The following is a 15,448-nucleotide window of genomic DNA, read 5'->3' as shown; positions in this document are numbered from 1 at the left end:
AACTTAGACTAAATGAATCAATTCCGTTTGAATAGCGATATTAAAAGTTAGTTCATTATACAGCAAAAAAAAATACAACGGCAAAATAATTTCAAAACCTTTTCAATTAATATAAATGCATTAAGCCTTGACAAAGTTCAAAACAAAAACTTCACAGTGTTTAGTTGTAATAATCATATTATATCCCTATGATAAAGCCTAGAACCATATTTAATTCTTGTAGTGCAGGTGATACATATATCCCTACATTGGAGTCTATGAAGAACATTACTTATAAGTTAGTGGTGTTTTTTTTTTTCAATTTTCCAAGGATGTTTGGGTTTTAAAACTTGTGCCAAAATCACTTTCGATAGAATTGCTTTTATTCTGCAATTTTCTTGCCTCGTGTGACTCTAAAAATCTCGTTAATTGTTGAATTGTAAGTATAAACAAGTCTCTTGATTTTTCAATTGCTGTGATAATATACTTTTACTCTTCAGACAAACTAATTAAAATGCTTTCAACTATTTTGATAAGTGATATCTTCACCAAAGTTCCGTATTTGGTTCACGATCTCGATCACTTTCGAGAAATTCTCATTTTATTTCTTAGACTCTTTTATTTGCAAATTTTGAAATTAACTTTGTAATGTCTGCGACTTCACAGTAATTACCTTTACGGATCTCTAAACTCTTTTTTGCAATATATTTCATACTTCTTTTGATTTAGTTGCACCAATTATTCAAAAAAACAAACTTTCTGTAACACCCTGCTATATGAGAAACAGGGTTCTGGCATCTTTCATTTAATCTTCCACAAACCTCTTTGTTTCCAGTAGCGTTAGCTGTTGTCCAGCAACAAATTGAGAATAATTATTTTCAACTATATTCTACAATAGTAGCAACGTTCGTATCTTGATCTTCAACACATCAAATATAATAACTAAGATCCTATTATTAGCCATAAGTGCAAATCTTGTAGAAGGCTATGTATTCTTAGGTACTTATAGAATAGTCATAGAATAGTTATACATATCATTAATAGAATTGGACTTCTTATTCGTGGATATATTGTAGTTACTAAGTTTTAAATTCTAGCATTTTCCCTGATAGGAAATTTTTTTCCTTCATTTTCTTCCTCTGTTTCTCTGCTTGCGAAGTTCTAAAATTTCCTTGTTTCCCCTGTTTTCTGTATTTTCCAAGTGACAACAGTTTGTTTCGGCAAGAAAAGTTGTGACGACTAATTCAAATTGGAGCTAGAAAAATTTTCTTTTTTCCTAGTAAACAGAGTTTTTCTTTTCTTTTATATATAAGTTAAAGGCAAAAAACAATAAGAAAAGAGGCCATCATGACATCAGAAAGCTGCTGTTTTTGAGAGTTAAGAAGTAGACATCAGTTGAACTTCATTTAAATGTCTAACGTTGACATAGTCTCTTTAAAATGTATTCAATGGACACAGTCCTCAACAGAATTCTTACCATCTATTAAACAATTCTTCTTCTCTTCCCTTAGTATACTTGTAAAAGAAATCTCACTTCTTATTACATATATATAGATATATATACAATATATATGTATATATACGATCAACTGACCAGGTGAATGTTAGAATTTGATTTCTCTTCTAGTTTTCCTTTTGACTTTTGAAGTTCCGGTGCTTTCAGGGGTAACATTTTTCATAAAGAAAACTAAAATTATTAAATGAAGCCTTCTTTCTCAGACATCATGCCATCCAATGGATTATGTTATCACTTAAGTATTTAAGCATACAATCATAATCATTTGACGAATCAAAATACAAATATTAGCCAACTGCAAAAGGATTAAGATATCAACAAATTATTTATTTATTTCTCAGTAGCATACCAATTCAATTTGCAACCACTTTAAAATTTCAATGTGCAGACTAGAAGTGGTGTGATGAAAATAATGGAGATGGTTAGATTCTTCTTGCTTTCAGTGCATTGTGCTTTTGCTCTCACACTTTTGGTTATTGCCCAGGATCAATCAGGTTCGATAGTGTTTGATGCTTTTGAGTTTTTTAGGTCACAAATACATACCATACTTTTTACCTATAGCTATATATATGTTGGACTTGGGAGGTTATACCTTAAACTCTCATATCAGTCGTATTCCGCCTAATTATTACTGTTTTTTCAGGTTTTATTAGCATTGATTGTGGATTACCAAATGGTTCCACCTATAAAGATGAGAAAACTGGCATCAATTATATCTCAGATGCAGACTTTATTGAGACTGGAAAAATCAAGGAGATATCATCTAAATTCAAGACTGATACGCTCGAGAAAAGGTACTTGAAGGTTCGAAGCTTTCCTGATGGGATGAAAAACTGTTACACACTTAAACCCAAGCAAGCAAACGGCAATAACTATCTGATTCGAGCGGGCTTCATGTATGGAGATTATGATGGAAAAGCATCAGTGCCAGAATTTGAGTTATTTCTCGGTATCAACTTCTGGGAATCAGTGAAACCGGATGATGCATCTACTCCAATCATTACAGAGATGATACATGTTCCCTCCTCAGATCAAATAGATGTCTGTTTGGTGAACACAGAATTTGGAACACCCTTCATCTCATTTTTAGAGCTAAGGCTTTTGAGCAATGATATTTACAGGATAGAATCTGGTTCACTCAAACTCTATACCAGGGTGAATTGTGATTTGACTGCTACTAAAGCAGTGAGGTAAGATAGTTTCTGTCTCATGTTTTTGTCAGAGAATTGTGTTAATCTCTTACAAATTTTTGCATTGAATCAGGTTCCCAGATGATGTTTATGATCGAGTTTGGCTACCTTCTAATGTCTCAGGGGCATATGTAGGAACAGTCATTTCCCCTTCTGATGAATCATCTCGATCCTACTCTCTTGATGGTTTGGTGTCATTGAGTACGTCCCAGAAAGTCAACTCTCTAGATAACAGTATGTATAAACCACCATCAACTGTCATGCAGACTGCCATCACAAATGTAAACAACAAGTCTTTCCTGGTGGCGAATTGGGTTCGTGACGATCCCTCTTCTAAATTTTATGCATATTTTCACTTTGCTGAGATTGAAGAGCTGCAAGGAAACCAGTCAAGAGAATTCAACATATATGTAAATGGAATATTAACATATGGATCAGTTATCCTCACACATCTTGAAACAAAAACATTTAACTTCTCAGCCATGAAAGGAAGATGGTTTGATGTTTTTATGAATGAGTCAGGATCTTCAACACTTCCGCCATTGATTAATGCCTTTGAGGTATACCTGGCAGATGAACTGTTGCAATCACCCACAAATGCAGAAGATGGCAAGTGGCTTTATTTCTTTAATTACAAAGTAGTTAATCAGGTTGATTTCTTTTCTGATTTTCTGCTTCATTTGTGCTTTTTTTCAGTGAAGGCTCTCATGACCATAAAGTCAACATATAAATTGAAGAGAATTTGGCACGGAGATCCATGTTTGCCGGATTACTCTTGGTGGCAAGGTGTTAATTGCAGCTACCATGAAAACGACCCCCCTAGGATCATTTACTTGTAAGTTGATTCACTTACTACGCCATTCTGATTTTTCATTGTAACTTCAGCTTTCTCAACACATTTTCTTGTAAAACAAACAGGGATCTATCCTCTAGTGGATTGATCGGGTCAATTGCTTCTTCCTTAGCAAATCTCAGAATGTTACAATATTTGTAAGTATCTCAAACTCACAACTAAAAATTTCAAGAATTCTCATCGCCTTTGGATAACACTAACATAGTAGTTTTGTAATCTCAGAGACTTATCAAACAATAGTTTGACTGGGACAGTGCCTGAATTCCTAGACCAATTGCCATACTTGAGGTTCTTGTAAGTTATAAGTGCATTCCTGAAACCATTTTTCCGGATAGTCTTCATCAGAAAATCTCAACTTCCTTTTTCCATTTCAGAAATTTGGAAAGAAACGAGTTGTCTGGTAAAGTTCCATCTCATCTCATTGAAAGAATGAATGATAAGAACCTCACACTAAGGTCAGTCTCACTAAATGTTTTTTTAGCCTTTTCTTTATTTACATAGTTCCAGTAGCACTATATTGTTTCTCGAGTGTTGAAATTCCACATCAACCAAATGAGAATTTATACTGATATACTTGTTAGCCAACTCTTTCCAAAACTATATTGATATGGTGCTGGATAAAAATTTAACATTGTAGCGGAGTTAGTTTTTGTCTCATAGCTTGGTTACCTTCCATGTGAGAAATCTGTAGTGATCACTCACAGCCTCCGCGTGATGGTTTTGGATTTGTACTACTATATATATACCTGTTGAAAATTTCTTCCTAACATCATATGGTTTTGACTAAGGTGTTAAACTTTTATTTGTGTGATGCAAGGTTGAAGGGAAATCCAGATATTTGTAAATCCGAATCATGTAAAAAGAAGAATAAGGTTGTCGTTCTGGTGGTAGTATCAACTAGTGCCGTTGTTTTCATCCTGTTGGTCTTACTTGTTTGTTGGAGAATCCTTAAAAGGAGAAATCAAGGTACAACAACTATATAATCTCGATTTTTCCATTAAAGAAAAAAAAAAGGCAAGAAGAAAATAGGAATAATGCAGTTGTTTTTCAAATCCAGTTATGAGTAGGATCAAGAAAGTGAGTAGCTTAAACAGCAAAACAGACGGAGAATTAGAGTCGAGGGGACGAGAATTTACATATGCTAAAGTGGTTAACATTACCCGCAACTTTGAGAAAGTTATTGGCAAGGGAGTATTTGGAATCGTTTATCATGGTCAATGTAATGATTTTCAAGTAGCTGTGAAGATGCTTACTCCATCATCAATTCAAGGCGGGTATAAGTACTTCCGAGATGAGGTAGTAATTATGCTTTTAGTAATAAATAGTTTTATTCAAGAAAAAAAATTGATTAATGCTCTTGGAGCAAAAATGAATTGACAGACTTACAGCCGACATACTTTGAATCTCATTTTTGTAGCTTTTTCACTAAGATTTGAAATGAACCAATCATATTTATAAGATCTAATAACCTGATCATATTATATTCAATCTTAGTTCAGTACCAATATACGTACATGTTGTAATTTAATCAACAATTTACAGGCCAGACAACTTTTGAGGATCCGTCATGTAAACTTGGTGCCTCTTTTTGCCTATTGCAACCATGAGCTCAATTTTGGACTCATCTATGAATACATACCTAATGGAAGCTTGGAAATGCATTTGTCAGGTACCTGAAACAGCTTGATGATGATCACCAAATCCAAATTTTGGGTGTGATTCTTAGTTATTGCTAATACATGTAGTTAAAAACACTCGCACATATATATGTAAGATCTTTATACTAAAGCAAACAGATAAAATTCAGTAATTATGTTCAACTTGTGCAGATAACACTGCACATTGTCTAAGTTGGGAAGACAGACTTCGAATAGCAGCCGATGTAGCACAAGGTATAAATTTAGTATGATCATCTTGTTATCTTTTATCCTGTCTGATAAATTAGTAACCTAAATGTGAATTTCAGGAGTGGAGTATCTGCATAATTCTTGTCAGCCTCCAATTATCCATGGCTATGTGAAGTCCTCAAATATCTTATTGGATTATAATTTCCTAGCCAAGCTATCAGATTTTGGATTAACCAGAATTTTACCCATTGAAAATGGCATTCATGAAGGCTATCTAGATCCTGAGTAAGTAATTAACAATTCCAGTTTGTCCTCAGCTTTAAAATTTGCGAATAAAGATGAAACAAACTCAACGTTAATGAAAACACGAACAATTGATTAGAATATCAATGTGATTTGTGGTATATATCTGTGCAGATTCAGTAATACATTCAGGTTGACTGAAAGAAGTGATGTGTTCAGCTTTGGTGTCGTATTGCTAGAGATAATCACAAGCATGCCAGCGATCACTCGTAATTGTGGTGAGAAAATTCACTTGACTCAATGGGTTAGTTTGAAGCTTGAGAAAAATGAAATGGATGAGATTGTTAATCCCAGATTAAGGGAAGAATATGACAAAACTTGCATGAAAAAAGCTTTAGAATTGGCAATGTCTTGCGTGTCTCCAATTTCTACCAAAAGACCAAACATGGCTCGTGTGGTGAAAGAGCTAAAACAGTGCTTGCAAATAGAGATTGCTCGCAACAATTACAGCCGTCAAAGCACAACACAACTCGAAATGACTCCAAGGTAATCAGCTTTTGGAGTTTCTTAATTGTGGCAGCTGTTAGTTATAGCTATGGACATTCCTGTTTTTCTAGTTGGCTACCTCAAGTTTCCTGTACAGAGCTTAGAAGTAAATTTTAATGAAAAGATCAAATTCAAACAGGGTGTGGTAATCACTCTTTTAAGAAGCAATTCTCTGAGTATCCTTCACTTCATTTTAACTGTCAAATTACTATACTTATCTGTAACACTATAATTTTGTAAGTTATACACCTCCCAACTCCATGCATGATTAAAAGCTCCATAGGCTTAAACAATTATTATATTGAACTAACAATTAGAAACAAGCCAAATTCAAAGCTGAGCATTTACAAAAAAGTTGTATAAACGTGAAAGACTTCAAATAAATATCAAACCAAGCCAAAAGTATGTTTTAATTATTACAAATACTATTTTGCAAATGATAGTTGTAACTTAAAGCTAAAAGAATAAGATTCTTTAAATCCAAATAGCTTTAAATCTCTAAATCATACTTCTTCAATCACTCATAACCCTCAATGCTTTATGTGTGTGTGTGTGTGTGTATATATATATATATAGAATAATATTATCTACATATAAATTTAAAATTAAAACTAAATGAGGATAATACAAATGTGAGAATTGTGGAGTCAAGAGAATGACATATGGGTTTTGGCAATTAAAAATAAAGAGCTGTCACGCCAATAATACACAACCGTTTTGGCAAAGTCAATTGTACCCACTTGTGAATCCTTACAAAAATTTTCAATGCTTTCTTTGTCTATACACGCAAATTGCTTATCATCATCCCCATTAACTGGTTGTATATATATATATATATATATATATATATATCAAAAGAGAAGACTAGAAATTCAACTTGAATGATAAAATTTGCATAAAAACAAAAAAAAAAAAAAAAAAAAAAACCCAAGCGAGAGATCTGCCTTCCTTTCCCAACAGAATGTCTATAATTAGAATATGGCCCCTTTTTCCATCCCAACCAAAAACACCCATCAATCCTCAAAATATATGATAATATTTTAAATTAAGTTGTATATACCCAGATCATCAAGTTCTAAAATTTGTGAGTGCATACACATGATATTATCAATATCATCATATAGCCTGGAGGATCCTGGGGATTATAATTAATTAAACAGAGAAAAACAGAATTAGGGAATATAGGAATTATAAATATCTAATTTTTTTTTTTTAAAAAAAGGCATCTGTCAAAAAAGAAGCATAAAACATGTGCTGAGCAATGAAATTGGGGGGGGGGGGGGGGGGGGTGACTTCCAAGAGCACGCTTTGGATTGAATCAAGGAGACAAGAAATTAACTGCACTCATCTTGAACAGAATGTCTCTTAGCTTGCTGCTGCATTGGTTATCTAACAAATTAAAACTACAAAAGTACATTTGGGGAAATCCACCATATTCTCCTCCTTTTTAACTACAATATTAATATATATTAAACAAAACTAAAGTGATCATCATCATCATCATAATCACTTTCTAGCCCCTTGATCTTAATCATACATGCTATAATTGCTAAACCTTTTCATCAGGAAAAAGGCTCTGCACATGTATGTTATAAGCCTACATTTATATATAAATATATATGTATATTAACTTTTAAATTTGGGCTCTTTGGAAGTTGGTGGACTTGGCAGTCGTAATTAGGAAACTATGATTAGTGAACAGTTTTGTTTTTTGTTTTTTTTTTTTTAATTCGATCTGGGTGATCAGAGGTGATGATGCATGGTGATGATTGATTAGTACTTTTTTGGTTGCACGGTAATCATTAGATGATGAACAAAGGATTTAGTTTTAGAAATTAAGAAAATTAAAACAAAGAAAAGGGTGTTTCTGGATTAGAATTTATTTTCAAATTTGTGTGGGGTAGTGCTGGATATGATAATTAAGGTTTTGTAAATTTGATTGCACGGGAAATGAGTGAGCAGTTAATGGGAAAACTAGAGATGATGAATTAGAGGCGAAAGCAAGAGTAGTTGTTAATGGTGTTGCAGAGTCAGGTCTGTGGCTCAGGTTTTCTAGTGCTTTGACTTGTGATCTAAGGAACTTGAGATAATTTGCAGCTTCATCAAGCATTGATGCTGTGTCCATCTTGATCCCACCAGGAACCAGCCTCTGCAAAACCCTAATTCTCTCACTTATCCTCTCCCTCCTTTGTCTGGCAGCTACAGTTTGCGGGTCAGTTGATATCCTCACATTCTTCCTCCTTGGCTTCTCCACCATCTCCAACCCAAGATTCACTGGCCTGAAGGCAGCTGCTCTGTAAATCATCTCTTTCATCTGAGCAATCGCCTCAGCATCAGCCTCTTCCATGCACGACGATACCGACGATGAGCTTGGCTGTAACTGAAAACTGATGTTTGATGACTGCTTATCTGATCTGGGTTTTTTACATTTCTGTGGATTCTCAGAGATTAGCATGAATCCACCACCTTCTGTTGTACAAGAATCAGTTTGGACAAGATTCAAATGCCCATAATTTTGAAGATCACCATCTGCTTTTACCTTGCTTCTTCTCTTTTTCATATGATTAACTTGATGGTCTGATGAAGTTTGAAAAGCTGTTTCATTGACCTGATCGTTCAGACCACATTTGTTTTCTTCGTATTTTCCAGGGTTATTCCCAGATTCTCCAGATGAGGCTGCAGTGGGGAAGTTCCATAAGTTTCTGCAATCGGAGAAAATCATGGAAATCCCATCATCTTCAACTGATGCGTCTGTGTTGCTGTTAGTTGCTGATATCAAGCAATCCAGTGACTCCAGGGAAGCAGCGGGACATAATTCTGATGTTAACCCATCTCCCCAGCTTGATGATTTTGCAGCTTGCATGATATTTTGTGCCAAGTTTGAGGAGGCTTCATAATGACACTGCAATAAGTTCATGTTTGAGACAACATGTGATTGTTCATGACTTGCTGTTTGATGATGATCATGAGAAACAGAATTTGTCAAGACATGGTCTGTGAGATCCATCTTGGCACCATAGATGCAGGAGTTGGAGTTGGACATGAGTAAACTTTCTTCCATTTCACCAGGGTTACCGCTCCATAAGGATGATGATGTGTTGGTGACAACTTCTGCACTATCCCACCCAAATCCAATATCCATTCCTATCATCCAAAACCATTAACAATATATATGTATAGACATGTAACATATTTATGGTTTAGCAAGCAGAGCATAGAAAAGATGAAAGATGAATAATTTAATAGGAGAGGGAAGGGGCATACCAAATATCCCAGATCCAGTAGGTCACCCAAATGCAGAAGGAGCCAATGGAAGGTTGTTCAGTCTCTTAAATGCTAATAATAGAATCCAATATGATTATATATGTATGTATAGGCTCCTGTACAATCTGGTACTGCTGCCACTATATGATAACCACCCTCTTCAATTCTCTATATCATGAAAACTGTGATCTCAACAACACAACAAATAATTGCTAACGTCAGTTTTGGCCACTGCAGTTAATTCTAATCTGTACCCACCAAAAGTAAAGAGAGAGAAAGAGCTTCTCCAAAACAAATTAACATGTATAAAGCTTTAAGAGGAAAGAAGAGAGAGTTTCCTTGTACTTATACCTTGAGCTGCTATGAAGATGAGTAGTACTAGTAGTAGTATTAATTGGTACAGTGTTATATATATATATATATATATGTATAAATATACAGATGGGAAGAAACAAAAGGGTGGAATTTTCTAATATATTGGAATATTAAAATACATAAGAGTAGGAGTAGGGAATAATGGGGTTTGAAAAAGATAAAGCTTTTTGGTCAGTTTGGTGGGGGTGTAAGAGTATATTTTCTGCAGATGGGGAGCATGAGAATTCAGAGAAGCGGTTTGAATCTTAATTTATTAAGAGTTTTTTTTTTTTTATTATTTGTTTATATATATATATATATTTATATATACATGTGTGTTGGTCTGGGTGGGGAAAGGGTCTGACCTCCTTTTGGTTCCTCATGCGCACTGTGAAAGTTCTCAGTAAAAACTGCAGTTGAAAGTGAGCATCTTTTAGTCCACTACTCTCTTTCTAAAAGTTTTCCATTAATCATAGTTTTAATGATGGTGATCAATAAGCAGTATTACTGTTTTTCACATTAGTTAATTAATCCGATACACTTTTAACACTTCTTTTACCAGTACTCATACAAGATACATGCAAATTAATGATGATATAACGCTTCAGTAAAAATACTTACAGACAATAAATATAAGTAACTAATTAGTTGGAATAATAAAACGATAATTGGTAAAGGAGAGAAGTAGATTTTATAATTAATTAGCTAGAATAGTAGATATTCAGATTTTCATCTGTATGAGAAAATCTGAATCAAACTCAAAGTTTAATTATATATGCAGTATTATTATTGGTCAACCTCCAAATTCCCATTTACAGTGGAAACTATTTCAGTTTGTTTGTTTCCTAAAAGAAAAATCAATCTTTTGTGAAGACAACAAATATATAGCTAAACAGGACTACATGCAATTATTGTACTCCCAAAATATCATATGCTATAGGAAGTGATATCATTTAATAATCATCTTGTAATTATAGATAACGTTATAGTTTGTGCAAGTTTGTGATGGTAACGTATACCCCTGTATGGGGATAATTTATTTAAGTTTGTATGTAACATATATATATACACAATATATAAAAGTATCAGTGTTGAATTTCTTGGTTAACAGCCGTGCGTAATATAGGGCTCAGCTGGAGTTATTTAACTCTTTAACAAGAGAATTATATTATATTGTTTAAATTAAATATTTTTGGACAAGACCCTTTTTATTTAAGATGAATAAGAGAGCATGCAGGAGTAAGAAGAGAAAATAGAAGATGGAGAAGATAACACGAACATGTCGCTAATACAATTTTGTCTCTTCTCTGGTTTTTTCTAATCTTAACTTCATTAATTAATATATTTTAAAAGGAGAGAGAGTAGATGATTCTGAGTCCTCCCCACATGCAACCCATCATTACAGCTCAGTGAATGGGTTGCCACAGCATTTGCTTTCTTCTCAAACTCTCATCTACCACCATCTTTAACACCTTCTAATGCATGCGTACGTACACACACACACACTCTTCTCATCAGGTATATACACACATATAATTTGTAATACATGTTATTAGAAATGGAAGGAAATAAATTTAGGCAGAATACTCACTTGAGCCGAGAGCATTGTGATAATGAAAGAGAAAGGGGAGCAATCGTTTCTTCGATATCTTCAGCGTTCAAATATTTTGCTTCTGCCTGAAACTTTTATCATTCACCAGTTTTTTAGTAGAAATTATATATTTTCTCTCATTTATTTTTGCCTGTTACAGTGTGTGTGTGTGTGTGTGTATACATATATATAGAGACAGGTATATTTCCCAGAATTTGCTTGTCATTTATTATCTATATTTATTGTGATTCCTATCTATCACATCAAGTGGGGATGGTGGTAAGCCACTGAAATTGAAATCAATGTCCTTTTGATTTCTAGTCTCTTCATTCTTGTTGCATGCACGTGATATGAAACTAAATTAAGAGTCTTAAATTTTTGTATTTCGAAAATTAATTGAACTTGTATATACACTAATGATCTTTCTTTTCTTTTCTTTTTACCTTTCACTAAAGAATCAATACATTCATCAATTATAATATACATATTCATATATATATATATATATATATATACGAATTATAACAATATAAATAATCTTCAAATAAAGACATACATAAAATAAATTAATTGGAACTTATGCATCATGTAAAAAAAAAATGCATTAACTATTAAATTGAGTAGTAGCTGAATTATTAATTCAAACAATTAATTATTTTAAATTATCTAAAATATTTTTTGATTAAATTATTGATATTTAACCGTATTTCTATAAGTGTAAGAGTTCTAATCGAACTGTATATTTTATGTTTATCCTTCTTAAAATATAATTATATTATTTATTTATTGTTATTAGTATGAATTTATCATTTAAATATCAAAATATATAAATTTTAAAAAAAATAATTAGCTTAAATTATAACCACATAAACAACAAACGATATATTGGTTTAGGAATATTTGATATTTACCAACTAATAATCTTTAATATGATCAATACTTGCTTTATATTAATGAACAAGACCAAGATATACTAATTGAGATGCGGAGATGTGAAATATTTAATTATTAACTAAGAAAATTATGGAAAAATATATGACCAGTTAGGAGAATGGAACTATATTTTCAGAAATAATTTATTCTTTTTGAAGACTATATCTGTCCGAACAAGATATATGACTTTTTACTGTTTTACAAAATCTTTAATATTAGTTATTTCTACTATTTTTTTAAATTTGTATAATATTTAATACAATTATATTTTTTTTAAAAGTTAAAATCTATTTAATAAGATATGAGAAAAATATCTCATAAAATAAGTAGAACAAAAATGACATAAGATTCTAAAGTATAATAGCATTTATTCAGGTTGCTAAGAGATTGTTTTGTAAATGCATGAGAGCCACCTTTATTACAATCCCGAAAAATTCATGTAACAGAAAAATATAAATAGTATAAAACAAAATTAGCAACAAGTAAACTTAGTTTTAAAGTAAGTAATGTAGGTGACTTGAGAACATGAATTGTTCACTGAAAGTCATTTTGCCTACAAGTCGCATACCTAAGATCAAAATGTATCTCTACATTGATTCTATTGTACCAAGAGTTGGAATATGTCATATACCTATAAAATCAACTTCATCAAAAGTATTTTAACACATAGTTCCTTAATACGTTCATTCATCTCTCCTAAGAAATCCATCATGATTCGTTTTGATCATATTAGGTAGCAGTAGCATCTAATGGGATAATACCATCGTCTCATTTGATTTTGATCGTGTATTAAGAGAATCAATTTATCTCGTTATATTAAGCTGAGTAATGTGTTTGTTTAAAAAAAAAAAAATTTCACCATTATTTTTGTGGTTTCTTATCAAATAAATTAAAGTTTGAAAGCATAATAAATATATAAAAATATGTAAAAATAGTTGTATATTTTTAGAATAATTAAAATATTAAAAGATAATATTTTAAAATATTCTAGTTTCATCATGGTATTAGATTTTTTTTTATTATTATTAACAAAATTACGAATTTTACGAATAAAATGCACATAAATTAATGACACCATTTTACGTCCAAAATACAATCTTAAATTTTCTATTTTTAAAAAGGAGTAACTTGAAGGATTAAAAAAAAGGCAGCAATCTGAGCCGTTGGATAAAGTATAATATATCAAATTCAAACAATTTGGTGGGACCCAACTATTTCTCCCTGATCAACGGTGATAAACAAAGTGGTCCATGAATCTCTATAGAATGTCAAAGTCTCAATTAATGGCCTCCCGCGTCATTTCTGCAAGATTTCGTAGACCGTTATTGGAGCCAACGTCGGCTCAAATGACTCGTCTCATGCATCGGCTCGGCTTCCGTGGGACCCGCACCCCGCTCCTACCTTAATCCTCTCTGTCCTGTATTATGCAGGATGACACGTGAACCCGATGCTTATTTCACACGTGTCACGTTATGATTGGGAGAGCTGGTTGAAGGGATAGCCGTTTCCCACATGGACGAAATCAAGGTGGTGTGGAGGTGTGAATTGGGACCATCTGATCTTAACTGCGTTCCTCGTCTTAAATTCATTATTATGGAACAGGTTCATTAGCCTCTGACTTTGATTTTTTCTTCTTTAATTTTGTCCATGTCCATTTTCTTTTTCTCTATTTGTTTTGGTAGGTTAGAAGTATTATTTATTTATTATATATGTAAAGCTTGCTGATGTAATATCTCAAGAGTAGTAGTAGAGTTTTTAAATTCTTGGCTTGCAAAATTTTTATTAATAGTTGTGAAGGATTGAGTAGTAAGGTTCTCGCAAGTTCTACAATTAGGGCTAGATTACAACAATGCAAGTGCCTAAAACTAAAACTTCTTAACTAGTTTTAAAGAGTTAAAAGAGACCAACTTACGATATTATAACCAAAGATTTGATTATTTAACTTACTTTACGAAATATTCCATATTGTTTGAGTAAATTTTTTTAGCATGATGTTAGGAAGAGAGAAAATAGACATGACGTTGGCAGATTGGGTTGTTAGAGCCTTTTACACCACAAAGCCTCTTCGTATATAAGGAAAAAAAAAGGTGTGTTTCTATGTCTGTAGTTCGGCTTTAAGTCGTTCAATTAGGTACTGAAAAGGACGAGTTAATTTTTCATTAACTAGCATTGGTAACCCAAAATGTTTAGTATTAGATTTGAGTTTCGTGAGCTTACACGTTCCACCTATCATGATGGACTAATAGGCTTAACAAAGTAATTACCTTTTCATGCATGATATCCATATGGGCCAATTAAGTGGCCTCATTGCTAATGAATCATTTATACAAGTTATTAAAGAAAAGAACTACATCCCTCAAAGATAAGCACAAGGATCAATCTAATTTAATCACAAATGTTAGAATTTTATAGTCATATAAACAAATCTTAAAATTAAGTTTCAATTTATGTCACAACCATAATGTCCTTCCAAGAGTTTTACGAATATTTTTATCGTATTAGAACTATTTCACAAATTTAAAGAATAACTCACAATTAAAGTCAAATATTTTTTCTCTCAATTAAAGTTTGATATTATTAGATTATCATGTCCAATCATACTTTTCTTTGGTTGGATTTGAATAATATCATTAATGGTTTCAAACACTAAAATCAATGCGGACTTGATTTTATTTATTTAGCTAGAAATTTCTTTCTAAGTAATCTCACTCTCGACATTTTTTTCATCGTCCTCAATCACATACGAAATACTCTCTCTTACTTTAGAGTGAGAGACATTTTACTAATTCTCACCACCTCTATGAGCTTAAGAACAAACCCGATGACCACCTTATGCCAATAGTCTTTAACTCATATGTTAGTAACATCAAGCCAAAGCAAAGCATTCATGACATAACTCATGATAACCCTCAAATTTAAGAATTAATTATCCAATTATCATGATGGACCCATTAAGTATAAAGAGTAATTATCTTATCCAGCATGGGATCCATATGGGCCAATTTAATGGATTCGTCTTAGAAACACATATATGCATCATTTATACAAGTTATTAAAGCAAAAAACCACATCCCTCAAGATAAGCACAAGGACCAATCTAATATGGATCACAAATGTTCTAATTTTATAGTC

The 15,448-nt window shown here is 32.5% G+C and overlaps 2 protein-coding genes across 6 annotated transcripts; one reads left to right on the top strand and one right to left on the bottom strand.

Annotated features, from left to right (window-relative positions):
• The first annotated feature begins 1,732 nt into the window (after positions 1-1,732).
• On the top strand, positions 1,733-6,411 carry LOC110808932 (putative LRR receptor-like serine/threonine-protein kinase At1g05700). 2 transcript variants are annotated; one of them, XM_088219039.1, is made up of 13 exons: positions 1,733-1,989; positions 2,139-2,685; positions 2,759-3,294; positions 3,382-3,520; positions 3,604-3,675; positions 3,761-3,826; positions 3,913-3,993; positions 4,356-4,504; positions 4,596-4,834; positions 5,081-5,207; positions 5,368-5,430; positions 5,505-5,670; positions 5,803-6,411. In XM_088219039.1, exons 1-13 carry the CDS (start codon positions 1,899-1,901, stop codon positions 6,176-6,178), a joined length of 2,652 nt encoding a protein of 883 aa, XP_088075165.1. In that variant the 5' UTR covers positions 1,733-1,898; the 3' UTR covers positions 6,179-6,411. The 2 variants fall into 2 exon arrangements, with proteins under 2 accessions (XP_088075165.1, XP_021890268.2); XM_022034576.2 differs by having other exon boundaries at positions 1,735-1,989; positions 3,761-3,832; positions 5,803-6,410.
• A 1,532-nt stretch (positions 6,412-7,943) lies between these two features.
• On the bottom strand, positions 7,944-11,543 carry LOC110808947 (basic helix-loop-helix (bHLH) DNA-binding superfamily protein). 4 transcript variants are annotated; one of them, XM_022034605.2, is made up of 4 exons: positions 11,384-11,543; positions 10,158-10,202; positions 9,439-9,620; positions 7,944-9,318 (listed from the first exon to the last, which is right to left on the bottom strand). In XM_022034605.2, the coding sequence occupies exon 4, from the start codon at positions 9,314-9,316 to the stop codon at positions 8,060-8,062; it is 1,257 nt and encodes a 418-aa protein (XP_021890297.1). In that variant the 5' UTR covers positions 9,317-9,318; positions 9,439-9,620; positions 10,158-10,202; positions 11,384-11,543; the 3' UTR covers positions 7,944-8,059. The 4 variants fall into 4 exon arrangements, with proteins under 4 accessions (XP_021890297.1, XP_021890294.1, XP_021890295.1 ...); XM_022034602.2 differs by having other exon boundaries at positions 7,944-9,620; XM_022034603.2 differs by lacking the exon at positions 10,158-10,202 and having other exon boundaries at positions 7,944-9,620.
• Between the last annotated feature and the right edge of the window lie 3,905 nt (positions 11,544-15,448).

Source organism: Carica papaya, chromosome 4 (assembly GCF_054855325.1).
Source record: "Carica papaya isolate Zhongbai chromosome 4, ASM5485532v1, whole genome shotgun sequence".
NCBI classification, from domain to species: Eukaryota; Viridiplantae; Streptophyta; class Magnoliopsida; order Brassicales; family Caricaceae; genus Carica; species Carica papaya.
The sequence above is the reverse complement of the archived record's forward strand: the minus strand, read 5'-3'. Positions and strand labels throughout refer to the sequence as shown.